General features: G+C 43.4%; 1 protein-coding gene across 1 annotated transcript; it reads left to right on the forward strand.

The window, feature by feature from the left end:
• Positions 1 to 898: 898 nt before the first annotated feature.
• NDUFAF1 (NADH:ubiquinone oxidoreductase complex assembly factor 1) lies at positions 899 to 15635 on the forward strand. Its single transcript, XM_081112900.1, has 5 exons — positions 899 to 1013; positions 4072 to 4720; positions 10097 to 10282; positions 14819 to 14893; positions 15416 to 15635. Exons 2-5 carry the CDS (start codon positions 4148 to 4150, stop codon positions 15563 to 15565), a joined length of 984 nt encoding a protein of 327 aa, XP_080969026.1. The 5' UTR covers positions 899 to 1013; positions 4072 to 4147; the 3' UTR covers positions 15566 to 15635.
• The last annotated feature ends 930 nt before the right edge of the window (positions 15636 to 16565 follow it).

Below are 16565 nucleotides of genomic sequence, written 5' to 3' on the forward strand. Positions count from 1 at the left end.
AGGTTGTGGGAAGAGAAGAGTCAGTGAAGGAGGCAGCTGGGGAAGGATGGAGGAGGTAGGAGAACGAGGCAAGTGTAGAGACGAGAGAAGTCAAAGCGGAATTTCAAGAAGGAAGAGCTGGTGGCGTGGAAATGAGTAATGGAGGAAACCTGGAAAAAGCAGTTTTACTTTCTGAAGCCTGGAGGGGAATGGTGTTGACTTCCAGGAGTTACACTTCTTTCCTATTCAAGCTGAGCCCTTAATTCCTTCGAGCACTATACTAGGTGCCGGAGACAGGTCTGGACCCAACAAGTTCACCGCGTGTTGGAGGACCTGAGAAGTAAAAGAACAATTAAAATACAATGTTCAAAGCGCTTAAATAAAAGTGTGCACAAGGTCTAGCAGCCTTGCGGAGTGGGCGACCCCACGGGGCGGGGCAGGGAAATGGCGGGCACAACGGTTTGCTGCCCAGGTGCGCGCTGGGTCTCCCAGTCCGCGGGGCAATTCCAGTAGAACCAGGTCTCTGAGGTCACAGCTCTCCGGCGGCTGGGGCGCGGGGACACCGTGGGGCGCGAGGGGACCCTGGCGCCTCCGGGCGAAGGAACCTTAGCAACACAAGGGTCCGATTTGAAAGATGCGGGATGGAGTTTGCAGCCTGAAGATGGGATGCAGGAAAAGACGAATAGTTTGTCTAAGTTCTCTCCTTTCTCTCACATGGGACAGAAAAGATCAGGAGTGGGGGAAACCGGGCTTTTTGGAAAGCGAGTAGAGACCAAAAGCCTCCGGTCGACTGGCTTAGGGATCTTGGTTACTAGTCCTAGGCCTCCGCATCGGACCGGAACTCTAGTGTCAAAACGCCTAGTTTGGCGTCGGGTTGTAAAAGCAGCTGGACCTACACCGGAAAGTGGAGTGCCCGGTCGGGAAAAGCTGGGGACCCGGGCAGGGGCCACTCGTGAACCCCGGTGGGGAGGGCGAGTGGGCCTCTGCTGGGCGATCGCGTGTCCCGGGCGTGCGAGGGCGACACAGCCTAGCAGGTGAGGGCTGAGGGGACCACACCCCGACCGGATTGGGAGCTTATTGCCAGGGCTCTAGAGTTCGTGTTGCTACCTAGTAGCCGTAATGACCTCGGGTAGTTGAACCTTGGAACCTCCGGGGTCTCACCTCGGTAATAACAATAGTCGCTCTCCCGGAGTTGCTGTGAGGAGCCGATGGAAATACACTTAGAACAGTTTCTGGCACATGGTAAACCCTCCTAGATACACAGTCTTTCTAAAGACTGCTCCATTCAGCTGCGGCAAAAGCCACGGCCTTCAGTCTGGGATCATCCGTTAACGGGTTTGACTTTATTGGTAAAAATATGAAACGAACGTTTATAATTACAGTTGTATTAGAGACGTAGCAACACTACCGAGGGTTTGGGAAACAGGGTGACTATTACTCATCATCCCATCATCCTATGCTAGACTTTAAGGCTTTTATTCCCTCCTCTCCCCCACCCAAATATATTATACTTTTAAAAAATATTTTGGAGACAACCGACTGTGGGGGTTGTCTCCAAAGCCCAGTACTTTTTGTTGTGAGAGGTTTATTAAAGCTGGGGGCAGTGAGACAGGAAGACTTAGGGCAGAAGAAACCATAGAGGGACTGGAGGGGCCTGCTTTTGCTCTCTAGAGACCTATGGGCGAGAAGTGAGCCCGGGCAGGGCTGCTGCGCTCCCTGCAGAGTCGGCGAAAAGGGGGCCTTGGGGACAGGTTTAGGGGGTCACCCCGCCGTGAGGTGCTGCTGCCCATTGCTCCCCTGGTTGCCAGTCTCCCCGCGGGGTGGGGGTGGGGGGGTATCCCTTAGAGTTTGGAGATGCGTGCCTGAGGGGAAGGGGAACCACACCGGTGTCCTCCTGGGAGGGAGAGGACCTCTGTACGTTTTTATACTTGTAATGTTCGCACATATGGTCCTGTAGCTGGAACAGGTAGGAGAGGGGACCGTGCGGTCTTCCTGGCTCTGGCAGCACTTCCTGCCAGCACGTAAGAAATGTTGTTGCAAAGAGCAAGGTGGTTGTTTTCCTAGAGTGATTTATATTGGTAATGCTATACATACAGAGAGGCAGCAGCAGCAAATGGAAAGATCTCAGGCCAGCACACGAGTTGGAGATTCCATACCGATTGACATTGTGAGCTTCGGCAAGCTGCTTCATCGGTTGGTGTCTTGTTTCCCTGAGAAAGGAAATATCTACCTGCCTTGTCTTACAGAAGTCACATGTGCATACGTCAAGGTTGCTTGAACATATTGAGAATGGTGTTTAAATGTGATAGTATTAGTGTTACTGTTTATTTCTATCTTTGAGGACCTCACATAGTGACTGATAGTCAAAGCCTTGTTACTCAGTGTGAGCCTTGGAGTAGGAGCTTGTTAGATATGAAGAATCTTGGAGATCCTGATAGACTTACTGGATCAGAGACCCTTCTTATAGCCATCATTCCACCTGGTCTTCAGAAAAATCCCTTAAGGTAGGTAAGGGAACTGTTATCCCCAAGGAAATGGAGACCTCGGAAGGTCAACTGGTTTACCTGAGGGTAAACAGCGTTAGTAGGTTTCGCCATACGAAATTGCCAATATTTACAATACTTACAACCTAATAAGAGGGCAGGGCCAGGTGTCAAGTCAAAGTTTTCTTTTTTTTTTATTTTAAATATCTTACCTGGAGCCCTAACCAGTTTGGCTCAGTGGATAGAGTGTTGGCCTGTGGACTCAAGGGTCCCAGGTTCGATTCTGGTCAAGGGCATGTACCTTGGTTGCAGGCACATCCCCAGTAGGGGGCGTGCAGGAGGCAGCTGATCGATGTTTCTAACTCTCTATCCCTCTCCCTTTCTCTCTGTAAAATCAATAAAATATATTTTTAAAAAAATCTTACCTGGAGTTTGCTTTTTTAAAGATGTTTTTATTGATTTGAAAGAAAGGAAGGGAGAGGGAGAGAGGAAATAGAAACATCAATGATGAGAGAGAATCATCGATTAGCTGCCTCCTGCACGCCTCTTACTGGGGATCAAGCCCACAACCCAGGCATGTGCCCTGACCTGGTATCAAACCTCTGATCTCTTGGTTCATGGGTTGGTGCTCAACCACTGAGCCACACCAGCTGGGCAAGTCCCAAGTTTTCTGATTCCATATTCAATGCACACTCTAAATCCCTCTTTTATTTTCTTTTTAAATCTTCATACGAGGATATATTTTTTGTTACTGATTTTTTAAAATATTTTTTTTTAATTGACTTCAGAGAGGAAGGGAAAGGGAGAGGGAGATGGAGATAAACATCAATGATGAGAGAATCATGGATCAGCTGCCTCCTGCACGCCTCCCACTGCAGATGAGCCCGCAATCCAGAATTGAACCCAGTACCCTTCAGTCCTCAGGCCAGTGCTCAATCCACTGAGCCAAACTGGCTAGGGCATCACTGATATTTGAGAGAGAGAAAAGACATTGATGTGAGAAGGAACCATTGATTGGTTACCTACCCTAGGTGCCCCACCCGGGAATTGAACCTGCAACCTTTTGGTATACAGGATGATGCTCCAACCAACTGAGCTCTGTGGCTGGGGCTGTAAGTCCTTCTTTTTATGAAGTGCTAACTGAAAGGGTTAAAGAGACTAACATGTCAATTAGCTTAGGTCCTGGAGTGAATGAGTTGAATATTTTATTCTAGAAACCAATTATTTCTTTAAAAATCTAGTCCTGGTGGAGTTGCCAAAAAACAAACAAAACAAAACCAGAAAAACAATAAAAGCACAAAATCAGCATAAAAATTTGTTTTAAAATGAACACAATCTTTTGAAACACATACTTGAATTATTTTGGGGTCGATTAATCATAAACTCCACGAAGGGCTCTGTGTTTATATTTATTTTGGTATTTTTTTCACAAATTAGCTGGATGCATTATGTATAGTGCAAACAGTATTCTCGTCATACGTCCTGGATAAATGTTTGTAGAGATAGAAAATAAATTCATGAATTTCACAATACATGATCTGTGTTGAATTTGAAATTGTGATATATTTTTTGCTACACTTGTAACTCTTCGATGTCTCTTCTTTTATAGGTGGAATTGGGCTATTAGCTGAAGCTTCTTTCTCTGGTAGCCCAGGGAGATATTTAAGTTTCGACTTGTTCTTACCATGGCTCTGGTTCACAAATTGCTGAATGGCTCTTACATTCTCAGAAAAGGCCTAAAGCCAAGTGTTGCCGCATGTCCATTTTTGAGTTCCCGCTCTGCAGACTATTGTTCCAGTAGTCTTCAGAAACCAGTGGCTACTCCTGGCAAAGCTTCCACTCAGAGGACCTCTGCAGGGGGTTTGCAAGGAGATCAGAGAGAAGTTGCTTTGGATATACCTTCTCCTGAGGAGAAGCCTGAAGTTAGTTTTGATAAAGCAATTAAAGATGAAATCAAGGAACATTTTAGGCGTTTGAAGGATGAGATTGTGAATCATTGGATAGGGCCTGAAGGCCGCCCCCTGCAGGAGATCATTCTGGAACAAGCCAGAGTTGTCTGGCAGTTCCGTGGAAAAGAAGATTTGGACAAGTGGATAGTGACTTCGGATAAGACAATTGGAGGCAAAAGTGAAGTGTTCCTGAAAATGGGCAAGAATAACCAGAGTGCACTGCTGTATGGAACTCTGAGCTCCGCAGCGCCTCTGGATGGGGAGAATAGTCAGAGCGGATACTGTGCAATGATATCCAGGATTCCACGGGTAGGTCAGGCCCAGGAGCTTGAGTTTTCTGGTGAACTGGGGTGACATTGTAGCACGAACTGTAGCTGAGAGTCTCTGTAAATGAAAACACCTGGCACCTCCTCTTGTCTGGGGCTGTGTAACTCCTGGCCACAAGCTGAAGCTCAAGGGGACGCGGCTCCTGAGGCGGGGCTGCTCCTTTCTGGGCATCACTTTGGTCCAGGGTGGTGCGTTCTTACGTTTAACACGTTAAGCGCCAAGCCTGTTTTGTCTTCCTTTCTGCTTCAGTCGCCGGGGACTGACCTGGACTTAATGTGTTAAGGAGCCGGAGAGGTTAGACAACTGAACAATGATCTGGGGAGGTTTGCATCTCCTCTAACATAGACCACAGACCCTGAAATAGCCAGGGGTTCCTTAGAGTGGATGTAGGATCAGTATGTGGCTTTTTATTTATTTTAATTAAAGTAAACTTAATTTTAGAGTAGTTTTAGTTTTACAGAAAAATTGCAAAGTAGTAGGGAGTTCCTGTAATGCCCTCATCTAGCTTCTCCAATTGTTACCATCTTACATTACTATAATACATTGTCATAACTAAGAAACCAGCATTGGTACATTACTATTCACTAATTCCAGACTGTTTGGATTACACTAGCTTTTCCACTAGCATTCTCTTCTGTTCCAGGAGCCCGTTCAGGACTTTACATTACATCTAGTTGTCCTGTCTCTCGTCTCCTTTGGTCTGTGACAGTTTCTTAGTCTTTCCTTATTTTTCATGAGGATTTGAGAAATACTGGTTAGATATCCTATATAATAAAGAGCTAATATGCTAATTGGACTGAACAGCAGAATGACTGTCCAGACGACCTTCCAGATGAAGCCAGGGCTGCGAGGGGCTGTGAGGGCCAGTTGAGGCAGGCGGGGCTGTGAGGGCTGAGCCCCTTGCATGAATTTTGTGCACCAGGCCTCTAGTTTTATATAATGACCCTCAGTTTGGGATTTTCTGATTCAGCTGGGGTTCTGGGGTTTTTTCTCCTGGGTAGACTGGGGTTCTGGGTTTTTAGGAAGAATGCCACAAAGTTAAAGTACCCTTCTCATTACATTGTCTGAAAGATACATGCAGTGCCTGGTCAGAGAGCTCAGTTGGTTAGAGCATTGTCCCAATACTCCAGAGTTTTGGGTTTGGTCCCTGGTCATATAACAGGAGTCAACCAATGAATGCATAGATAAGTGGAGCAATAAAAATCAATGTTTTGCTTTCTCTCAAGTCAATAAAAAAAAAGATATAATTTCTTTTAAAAGAAAAGAAAGGTATGTGCTAGCAACATGACATCACTGATGTGTCAACTTTGATCACTTGGTCAAAGGAGTGTTTGCGGGGTTACTCCATTGTTCAGTTACTTTTTTTTCTTTCTTTTTTTTTTTTTGAAGAATAGTTTATTGATTTTTAGAGTGAGAGGAAGGAGAAAAACATCGATGTGAGAGCGCGACATTGATCTGCTGCCTCCTCCACCTAACCCAGGCATATGCCCTGACCGGGAATCGAACTGTGACCTCCTGGTTCATAGGTCGATGCTCTACCACTGAGCTATGCCTCTCGAGCTTTTTTCTTCTTTCTATACCATGTTCTTTGGAAGCAAGTCACTAAATGTACCCTACTTTCAAGATGGGAAGGTTGTAGGATTAAATTGTATCTCCTGAAAAGTGTACTGTACACATAAATTATATGTATTTTTGGGATTCTTCAGAAAGAAAGATTTGTTTCTTCTACCACATATATTTATTTGTTAGTATGGACTCACAGTTTGGGTTATAGTCCAATAATATGTTATTTATTTTGTTGCTGAAATTGTTCTAGCTTTGGCCACTGGGACTTCTTTCAGGTTGGCTCCTGTCCCTTGATCTGTCCCCATCCTTTTGAAAAAATATTTTTATTGATTTTCAGAGAGGAAGGGAGAGGGAGAGAAAGATCCATGTGAGAACAAAACATCGATTGGCTTCCTCCTGCATGCCCTCTATTGGGGATGGAGCCTGAAACCTGGGCATGTGCCCTGACTGGGAATCGAACTGGCAACTCTGGTGCACAGGATGACGCCTGGCCAGGGCCCCATCCTTTGGGGTTTTTTGTTTTTGTTTTTTGTTTTTTAGCACATTTTGGCTCTACAAGATGTTCTAGCTCATCTTGTATTTCCCTTGTCCCAACCCTAGAATAAACCATTTCTCAAAAGAGCTCTGGTTTCTTTTTTTTATGAAGGATGTTATTAGAAACCAAGATCTGGGCAATGAGTATGCTTGTTGTTACTGGGATGACACTATATCTAGGACATCCAAGTGGACAACTAGGAAGTATATACATACCGACTTGTACAAATACGTGTCTATAATTTTATAATTTCCATATTCATGTTAATTTTTTTTAATCCTCACACAAGGATATTTTTTCCATTGATTTTTAGAGAGTGGAAGGGAGAGGGAGAGATGGAGAGAAACACCAATATGAGAGAGACACATTGATTGGTTGCCTCCGGTATGCCCCAGACCAGGGCTAGGAGCCTGCAACCGAAGTACATGCCCTTGACTGGAATTGAACCCTGGGCCCTTCAGTGTGCAAGCTGATGCTCTATCCATTGAGCCAAACCAGCTAGGGCCATATTAATCTAAATATGATTTCATATTAATGCTCTCTAATTCAGTACCAAGTGGTTCAGTCTGGCCTTCCCCCTCTTGCTTCTATAACTTCACTTTGAAACAGTGGGAAACCTATCTCCCACCATTTACCATCCATTTACTTATTAGTTTAACCCCAATATACATGTAAAGCAGTTTCAGGATTTTTTAAAATTATATTTTTGTTGATTTCAGAGAGGAAGGGAGAGGGAGAGAGAGATAGAAACATCAATGATGAGATAGAATCACTGATCGGCTGCCTCCTGCACACCCCCTACTGGGGATGGAGCCCGCAACTGGCATGTGCCCTGACTGGAATCAAACCTATGACCTCTTGGTTCATTATTTGATGCTCAATGGTTGAGCCACACCAGCTGGGCAGTTTTAGGATTTTTAACCCAGAACTCTGTGAGACAACTCGACCAAGTAGAATACAGTGTTTATGTATAGTTTATTTTGTCTTTAGCCTTACAGTATCTAGTCAGAACACTTTTCCAAAGTGACGTAGGTTAGTTCTTCTGTCTCTCCACTGGCCTATGGCTTTTACAAATTTGTTGACCAAGTATTGTTTCAGGGCTGCTCTGGACAGATTCCCATGTCTGACCTTGGCCACAGCCCTTGCATGTTTGCTTGGATATTGTGCTTTAAGGAGAAAGACAAATGTTAGGAGTATTAGGTTCCATATCTCCAGATAATGATGAAAAAGAAAGGTAGGTATTCTTCCAGAGGCAACAAATTATGCACACCAACTTGTGCACACCAAGATTTTTTTTCAGGCCCTGAAAATCCACAAAATGGAATTGATCAGTCCACAATAGAAAATAATTCTGTGGCTAAATATGTATTGTGGAGTAATAGAAAAATGTTCATAATATTTAAAAAATATGTTTTTATTGATTTTTTTAGTGAGAGAGAAAGGAAGAGGGATAGAGAGAAAGAAACATCCATGAGAGAAGAACATCATTGATTGGCTGCCTCCTGCATGCCCCCCTCCCCCCGCACCCCCGAGGATCGGGCCCACAACCTGGGCATGTGCCCTGACCGGGAATCAAACTGGCAACCTCTTGGTTCCTGGGTAGATACTCAACCGCTGGGCATGATAACATTTATTAAGTGTACCTGACATTCCTTGTGCTGATTAGTTTACATACATTGTCCCTTTTATTTCTCACAACAATATTGTAACGTATGATCAGTCCAGTTTTGTTTGTTTTTCAAAAAATATATTTTATTGATTTTTTACAGAGAGGAAGGGGGAGGGATAGAGAGTTAGAAATATCGATAAGAGAAACATCGATCAGCTGCCTTGTGTACACCCTGTAGTGGGGATGTGCCCGCAACCAAGGTACATGCCCTTGACTGGAATTGAACCTGGGACCCTTCAGTCCGCAGGCCGACACTATCCACTGAGCCAAACCGGTCAGGGCTGTTGTTTTTTTAATGGATATTTTTCCATTGATTTTTAGGGAAAGTGGAAGAAAGAGAGGAAAGACAGAAACATCAATGTGAGAGAAACATTGATTGGTTGTCTCCTGTACGAGCCCTGACCAGGGCCCAGGCCGGGGAGGAGCCTGCAACCAAGTATGTGCCCTTGACCAGAATCAAACTCTGGAGCCTCTGGTCCGTAGGCCGATGCTCGTTCCACTAAGCCAAACTGGCTAGGGCTGATCATTCCAGTTTTACACATGAGGAAGCTGAGGCTTGGGGAGATCTAGTAACTTGTCTAGAGTTATATAGCTACTAATTAATAGCTCATTTCTGCACACTGGTATTCTTAAAATCAGATTGCCTCTGAGATTGTTGTAAATAAGCACCTTTGGAAATTAACACCAAGTTCCACTTTGAAAGAGAGAGACAATATAGATCAGCGGTTGCCAGCCGTTGGTCCGTGCACCACTGGTGGTCTGTGAAGTCCAAAAGGTTGGTGACTGCTGATATAGATGGTTAAGAACACAGATTTTGGCCCAGCCGGTGTGGCTTAGTGGTTAAGCATCAACCCATGAACCAAGAGGTCACTGGTTTGATTCCCTGTCAGGGCACATGCCCAGGTTGTGGGCTTGATCCCCAGTAGGGGGCATGCAGGAGGCAGCTGATCAATAATTCCCTCTCATCATTGATGTTTCTATTTCTCCCTTCTCTCTGAAATCAATAAAAACACATTTAAAAACAAACAGATTTTGGAGTTATTTATTAACAGTACTGGGTTTATCATTTATTAGAGTGCTCAGTTTATTCATTCGTAAAGTGGAGTGTAAAGATAGTACCTATCTCATAGGGGTGTTAGGATTAACTTATGCAAGCAGTGTTTAAGTTTTTCAATAGATGGTAACTACTGTTATAAAATATCAATTTTAAAACTTGAGCTCTTTCATAGTTTTCTAATTTATTGGAAGGCAGTTGTCATTAAATGGCCCACTCAGGAGTCATTGCTCCATAGGACCAGGGAAAAAAAGTACATAATAGTAATTCTTTTCCATTCAGTGATACAGGTGAGTGCCCGCCCCATGTAAACTGTCCTGGGCCATTCCTATCTTGAACATTACCTTAGAAACATACTGTGTCGGTATTTTGTACTAAAGTAGAAATCACTAGATTTATCTACTCCCTTGTGAGGGAATTGAATCCAAAAAAGAAAAATGATTATGGATCCCTTTGTTGTTACAAAAAGTGCTAACTCACATTTTGCTAATAATGGAAAATGAGGTGAAATTAACTTTCCTTTCTGTACCTTAGGGTGCTTTTGAGAGAAAGAAGTCTTATGATTGGTCTCAGTTCAATACCTTGTATCTCCGTGTCCGTGGAGATGGTCGGCCTTGGATGGTGAATATCAGGGAGGACACAGATATAATTCAGAAGACGAACCAGATGTACAGTTACTTCATGTTCACCCGTGGTGGGCCCTACTGGCAGGAGGTCAAGGTAACAGCCCAGGTCTTTACTGGACACCTTCTGAGATCATGGTTACATTGCAGTTTTTCTTTTTCTCATTAGTCCCTCTTGCAAGGGGTGGGAAGGGAAAGAAGGGAGAGGACCAAGGAGCAAGATCCACACAATTGACTTCTTCTCTGATTAGTATGTATGTCAGCTTCCTCACCAGGAAATATTTTTTTAATATATTTTATTGATTTTTTACAGAGAGGAAGGGAGAGGGGTAGAGAGTTAGCAACATCGATGAGAGAGAAACATCGATCAGCCGCCTCCTGCACACCTCCTACTGGGGATGTGCCCGCAACCAAGGTACATGCCCTTGACCAGAATCGAACCCGGGACCCTTGAGTCCACAGGCTGACGCTCTATCCACTGAGCCAAACCAGCTAGGGCCAGGAAATATTTTTGATAAGGATATGGCCAGGTACATGCTAAGTCATGGGTACATCTCTGGTTTATGCCTAAGTAGACGTTTCTTTTAAAAAAATATTTTTATATGTTTTTATTGATCGAAGAGAGAGGGAGAGATAGAAACATCAATGATGAGAGAGACTCGACCAGCTGCCTCCTGAATGCCCTCTACTGGGGATCGATGGGCCCTGACTGGGAATGGAACAGTGACCTCCTGGTTCATGGGTGAACACTCAGCCACTGAGCCACACAGGCGGGGCAGATGTTTCTTTTTAAGTTTCTGCTCTATCGCCTCTTCAGGGCAGCTCTACTAATATAGTGTCCCTAGCTTAGTAGAAAGGCTCCCTTAAGAGTAATAAATACTTCATCCTTTACAATCATCAAAATTTTTATTTCTTGGTAGTATAAGGCAGTGTTATTTTGTAAATGAGAAGCTTTGAGAAGGTAAACAATGTTAACCAGAGGAAAATAAGTGGAAATTCAGGGAGGACTAAATCAAGTGTCCATTCCTGTCTTCTAAATCATGAAGGTTTTAAATCCATAAACTCAAAAGAAAGTATCCATTTTGTTCATACTTAAAACTAATGCTTATCCTGGATTCCTTTTTCCCTCACCCCCATCCAGTCTAGTAGTAAATCCTGTCATATCTACTTCCAGAATACACCCAGAGCCCGCCATTTCTAGCCGTCTCTTCCACTGTCGTTGTCCAGGCTTTGGGATTGCTTTGCAGCAGCTTCTGTATTGGTCTCCCTTTGTCCTCTTGCCTCCTGAAAATCCTCTCTCCACACAGCAGCCAGAATGATGAGCTTTCTAAAGCATAGCTCAGATTACACCTTTCACATGCTTAAAACCCTTCAAAAGTTTTTCCCTTACAATGAGAATAAAGCCCAGACTCCTTAACACAGCCCCCTGGGCCTCTGATATCAGACCCCTGTCTTCATTTTCAGTCTCCCCTCCTACCTCCACTCCTCCACACCGGTCCCTTTTCTGTGTGTCAAACTCAACAAGCTCATTTCTATCTGGGACCCTTTGTACTTTGTGGTGTATCTCCTGGTATGCTCTTCCCCTCATATCTTCCCTGGCTTCTTTCCTATCATTCACCTCTCAGCTGGAAAATTGCCTCACAGAGGCCTTCCTGTCCCTCTAGCTAGTGTTGCACCCTCTAACCCTGTTACTTTCTTTTTTTTATTAGTCCTTACCTGATGATATTTTTCCCATTGATATTTAGAGAGAGTGGGAGGGAGGCAGGCCATGGGGGAGAGGGAGGGAGAGAGAGAAACATCGACATGAGATACATTGATTGGTTGCCTCACACACATGCCCTGATGGGTTGGGGATTGAACCTGCAACTGAGATAGGTGCCCTTGACTGGGAATTGAATCCGAGATCCTTTCATCTGAGGCTCAATGCTCTAACCACTGAGCAACCAGCCAGGGCTAATCCAGTAACTTTTTAAAAAATATATATTTTATTGATTTTTTACAGAGATGAAGGGAGAGGGATAGAAGAGTTAGAAACATCGATGAGAGAGAAACATCGATCAGCTGCCTCCTGCACACTCCCTACTGGGAATGTGCCCGCAACCAAGATACATGCCCTTGACCAGAATCGAACCTGGGACCCTTGTGTCCACAGGCCAACACTCTATCCACTGAGCCAAACCGGTAAGGGCAGTAACTTTTTAAAAAATATGTATTTTTATTGATTTTAGAGAGGAAGGGAGAGATCGAGCCCACAACTCCAGCACGTGTCCTGACTGGAATTGAACCGTGACCTCCTGGTTCATAAATCCATGCTCAATCACTGAGCCACACCGGCCAGGTGCTTTGTAGTTTATGCAAATATAAGCAAATAGGAATATAATTTTCTCCTTTTTTAAACTGAAAAAATAAAAATTGCATAATTTGTGCATCTTCTGTTTCTATTTTTAATATTTAGATCCTGAAGACCTTCCATATCACTACATGGAATATTTTTCACTCTTTTTGTGTGTGTTTTTGTATTTTGTTATGTGGATATCCCATAGTTGACTGAATGAGTCCTGTATTGATAGTCACTTGGGGTGTTACCAATTGCTATAATGAATATTTTATCACAGTTTTTGAGACGTTTTAAAAATTAATTTTAAAAAACTTGTAGATTTGTCTGTATCTTTTTAAATATATTTTATTGATTTTTTACAGAGAGTAAGGGAAAGGGATAGAGAGTTAGAAACATTGATGAGAGAGAAACATCGATCAGCTGCCTCCTGCACACTCCCTACTGGGGATGTGCCCGCAACCAAGGTATATGCCCTTGACCGGAATCGAACCCAGGACCCTTCAGTCTGCAGGCCAACGCTCTATCCACTGAGCCAAACCAGTCAGGGCTATATCTTACTTTTTGACGAATATATTGTGAAGGTCTTCTCTCTATTTTTTTTGCTGTTAGAAAAAACTATATCTTTATGTAGTTATCAGAGTTTGTCTGAAATATAAATTCCTAAATGTGAAATTGGTAGGTCAGTTATGACATTTTATTTTATTTATTTATTTTTTTAAATATATTTTATTGATTTTTTACAGAGAGGAAGGGAGAGAGATAGAGAGTCAGAAACATCGAAGAGAGAGAAACATCGATCAGCTGCCTCCTGCACATCCCCCGCTGGGCATATGCCCGCAACCCACGTACATGCCCTTGACCGGAATCGAACCTGGGACCCTTCAGTCCGCAGGCCGACGCTCTATCCACTGAGCCAAACCGGTTTCGGCAGTTATGACATTTTAAATTTTTTTTTAGTGCTGTTGGTTTTCTATTGCTACATAAAAAAAACTTCCATTGCTGAAACCGGTTTGGCTCAGTGGATAGAGCGTCGGCCTGCGGACTGAAAGGTCCCAGGTTCGATTCCGGTCAAGGGCATGTACCTGGGTTGCGGGCACATCCCCAGTAGGAGATGTGCAGGAGGCAGCTGACCGATGTTTCTCTCTAATCGATGTTTCTGACTCTCTATCTCTCTCCCTTCCTCTCTGTAAAAAATCAATAAAAAAAAAAAACTAAAAAAAAAACTTCCATAAACTTAGCAACTTCAAAAACACATTTATTAGCTCAGAGTTCTGTAGGTCATAAGTTGAGACAGTAGATCTGGGTTCAATGCTCAGGGCCCTATAATGCTGTGCTCAAGGTGTTAGCTGGTCTGTATTCCTTTCTAGAAGCTCTGGGCAAGAATCTTCCAAGCTCCTCCTGGTAGCTAATTCAGTTCCTGTGACTGCAGGGCTGCTGTCCTTCCTTTACTGGCTGTCAGTGAGGGGCCACTCTCTGCTCCTAGAAGCTGCCCGCACTCCTTGCCATGTAGCTGCCTCCATCTTCAAAGCCAGCAGTGGAGAATCCCCCCACCCCATTGAATCCCTTCATGCTTCTAATCTTTTATCAGTCAGTCCCTTTTACGGGTTCAAATGATTTAGTCAGGTCTACAGAGAATAACCTGTAAAAAAAGTCAACTGATTTAGGACCTTATTTCTGTGAAGTTCCTTCATAGCAACATTGAGATTAGTGTTCGAATACCTCAAAGAAGGTGCATGTACAGTGGAAGTTGGAAGTCTTGGGAGCCATCTTAGAATCCTACCACAATCGCCAGCTGCCCTCTAAGAGTTTTTTTTTTTTTTTTTTTTAATATATTTTATTGATTTTTTACAGAGAGGAAGGGAGAGAGATAGAGAGTTAGAAACATCGATGAGAGAGAAACATCGATCAGCTGCCTCCTGCACATCCCCCATTAGGGATGTGCCCGCAACCAACGTACATGCCCTTGACCGGAATCGAACCTGGGACCTTTCAGTCCACAGGCTGACGCTCTATCCACCGAGCCAAACCGGTTTCGGCAAAGAGTTTTAATAATTTTCACTCCTAACAGTTTACAAGTGTGCCTGTTTCTCTTCACCCCCATATTTCTATTGGGTTATTTAATCATTTTCTTAGTTACATATCTGTGATCCAGATGACTAGCCACTTGTCATAACTGCATCTATGAAATAATTTTATAATTAAATTTAAACTATCATTCTTTTATCATTACAATTACATACAAATGCTTCAGTTACTTACATTTCAGCTATGAAATAAATGGTTTTCTTTTTTCAGATTCCTTTCTCCAAATTTTTCTTCTCTAATCAAGGAAGAATCCGGGATGCCCAGTTCCAGCTTCTACTTGACAAGGTAACATTTTCCTTTCATTCAGAACTATATTCTCTTTAGTGAATCAGAACTCTGGTGAGGATGAATTCAGTCCATTTTGGAAGGCTGGCAAATGAAAGATGGAAATTCCTACTCAAGGCCTCCCCCTGTAATACCCAGACAGATGTTTACACAGATCTACCTATCCTTTGAGCCAAATCCCTATCCTGGAGAATTTCATCATGGTCTTCTCTTGAGCATGCCTACATTTTATTTTAGCTTTAAAATAAGAGAACAGTATTGAGTTCAGGAAAGCTTCAAGAACCTCCATTAGACACCCATGTTGTCCTCACTAGCTTAAGTGGCACTACATTAAAGGAAAAGGAAAGGAAGTAGAGCATGGGAAGAAAAGTAGCCCTGTATTTCCTCGTAATTTGCTACAGCATATGAAAACTATGGTATACTTGCTAAGGGCTGATAGTGTAGTATAAAGACTCAGCTATAGTAATCATCTCATGGAATTTTAGTATGCGATTTTGATCCATTTCTCTATTTTAAATTTAGATCTCCTCTATTGGATTCACCCTGGCTGATAAAGTGGATGGTCCATTCTTCCTGGAAATAGATTTTATTGGAGTGTTTGCTGACCCAGCCCACACAGAAGAATTTGCCTATGAAAATTCTCCAGTGCTTAACCCAAGACTTTTTAAATAGAGATTACGTAGTAGTGTAGTATCCATGCTGATACAGAGACAAAATAAAGTATTTCTTTAATGGCATCAAATCAGTGGCTGGTATATATTCCCTAAGAGAAAGCTAAATGCTCCTCCTAAGAGGTACCATATAGAGGGAAACGAAGTTCTAAACTGTACCTTAACTCAGAGAATACAGTTACTATACTGATGCAGAGATACTATATAAATAACTGTTTTTGGTTAGAACGATTCCTGCACGGTTTCCAAAGCAAGGAGTCTTTGAGATGACTGTTGATGGCCTACTACCACTCTGTTCCTTATAGGTTTCTTCTGTTTTCTAATCCATCTTTGAGGAAGACTGCTGAAGAATACTAAGATAAAGGTGCTATTGAAGTCCCTGAGAAAAGACATACCTAGACCTGCTTAGTCTGTTTGGGCTGCTATAACAAATTATTATAGACCAGGTGGCTTAAACAACATACATTTACTTCTCACAGTTCTAGGGCTGAGAAGTCCAAGATCAAAGTACTTGCATATCTGGTATCAGGTGAGTGTCCACTTCTTGGCTTATAGACAGCTGCCTTCTTGGCTGTATCCTCACATGATCTCTTTCCTTTCTTTATAGACACTAATCCCAACACAAGGCCTCAATCCTCAAGACCTAATTGCTTCCAAAAGGTGCTACCTCCAAGTGCCATCATGTTGGAAATTGTGGTTTCAACATCTGAAAAGGCTAATAGCTGTGGCTAGCGGGCACGGCCATGGCATACTCAGCCCCAGGGTGCCTTATGTGCCGGCCAGCTCAGCCAGGTTTGGTGAGCCTGAGTGGGGGCAGAGAAGGATTGAGAAAAGACAAGAGAAGAAAGCTGGGTCTCCATCAGAGAGGACAGTGTCCCACCGAGACCCAGCTTTCTTCTCTTGACTTTTCTCAATCCTTCACCGCCTCCACTCAGGCTCACCAAACCTGGCTGAGCTGGCCGGCACATAAGGCACCCTGGAGCTGAGTACGCCATGGCCAT

The sequence above is a fragment of the Myotis nattereri genome, assembly GCF_964212035.1.
Source record: "Myotis nattereri genome assembly, chromosome: 1".
NCBI classification, from domain to species: Eukaryota; Metazoa; Chordata; class Mammalia; order Chiroptera; family Vespertilionidae; genus Myotis; species Myotis nattereri.

Excerpts from the sequence above, each read along its gene's own strand:
- NDUFAF1 (XM_081112900.1), top strand. The coding sequence starts at position 4,148 with ATGGCTCTGGTTCACAAATTGCTGAATGGCTCTTACATTCTCAGAAAA. Across the intron at positions 4,721-10,096 it reads TGATATCCAGGATTCCACGG|GGTGCTTTTGAGAGAAAGAA; the intron begins GTAGGTCAGGCC and ends TCTGTACCTTAG. Across the intron at positions 14,894-15,415 it reads TCCAGCTTCTACTTGACAAG|ATCTCCTCTATTGGATTCAC; the intron begins GTAACATTTTCC and ends TTTTAAATTTAG.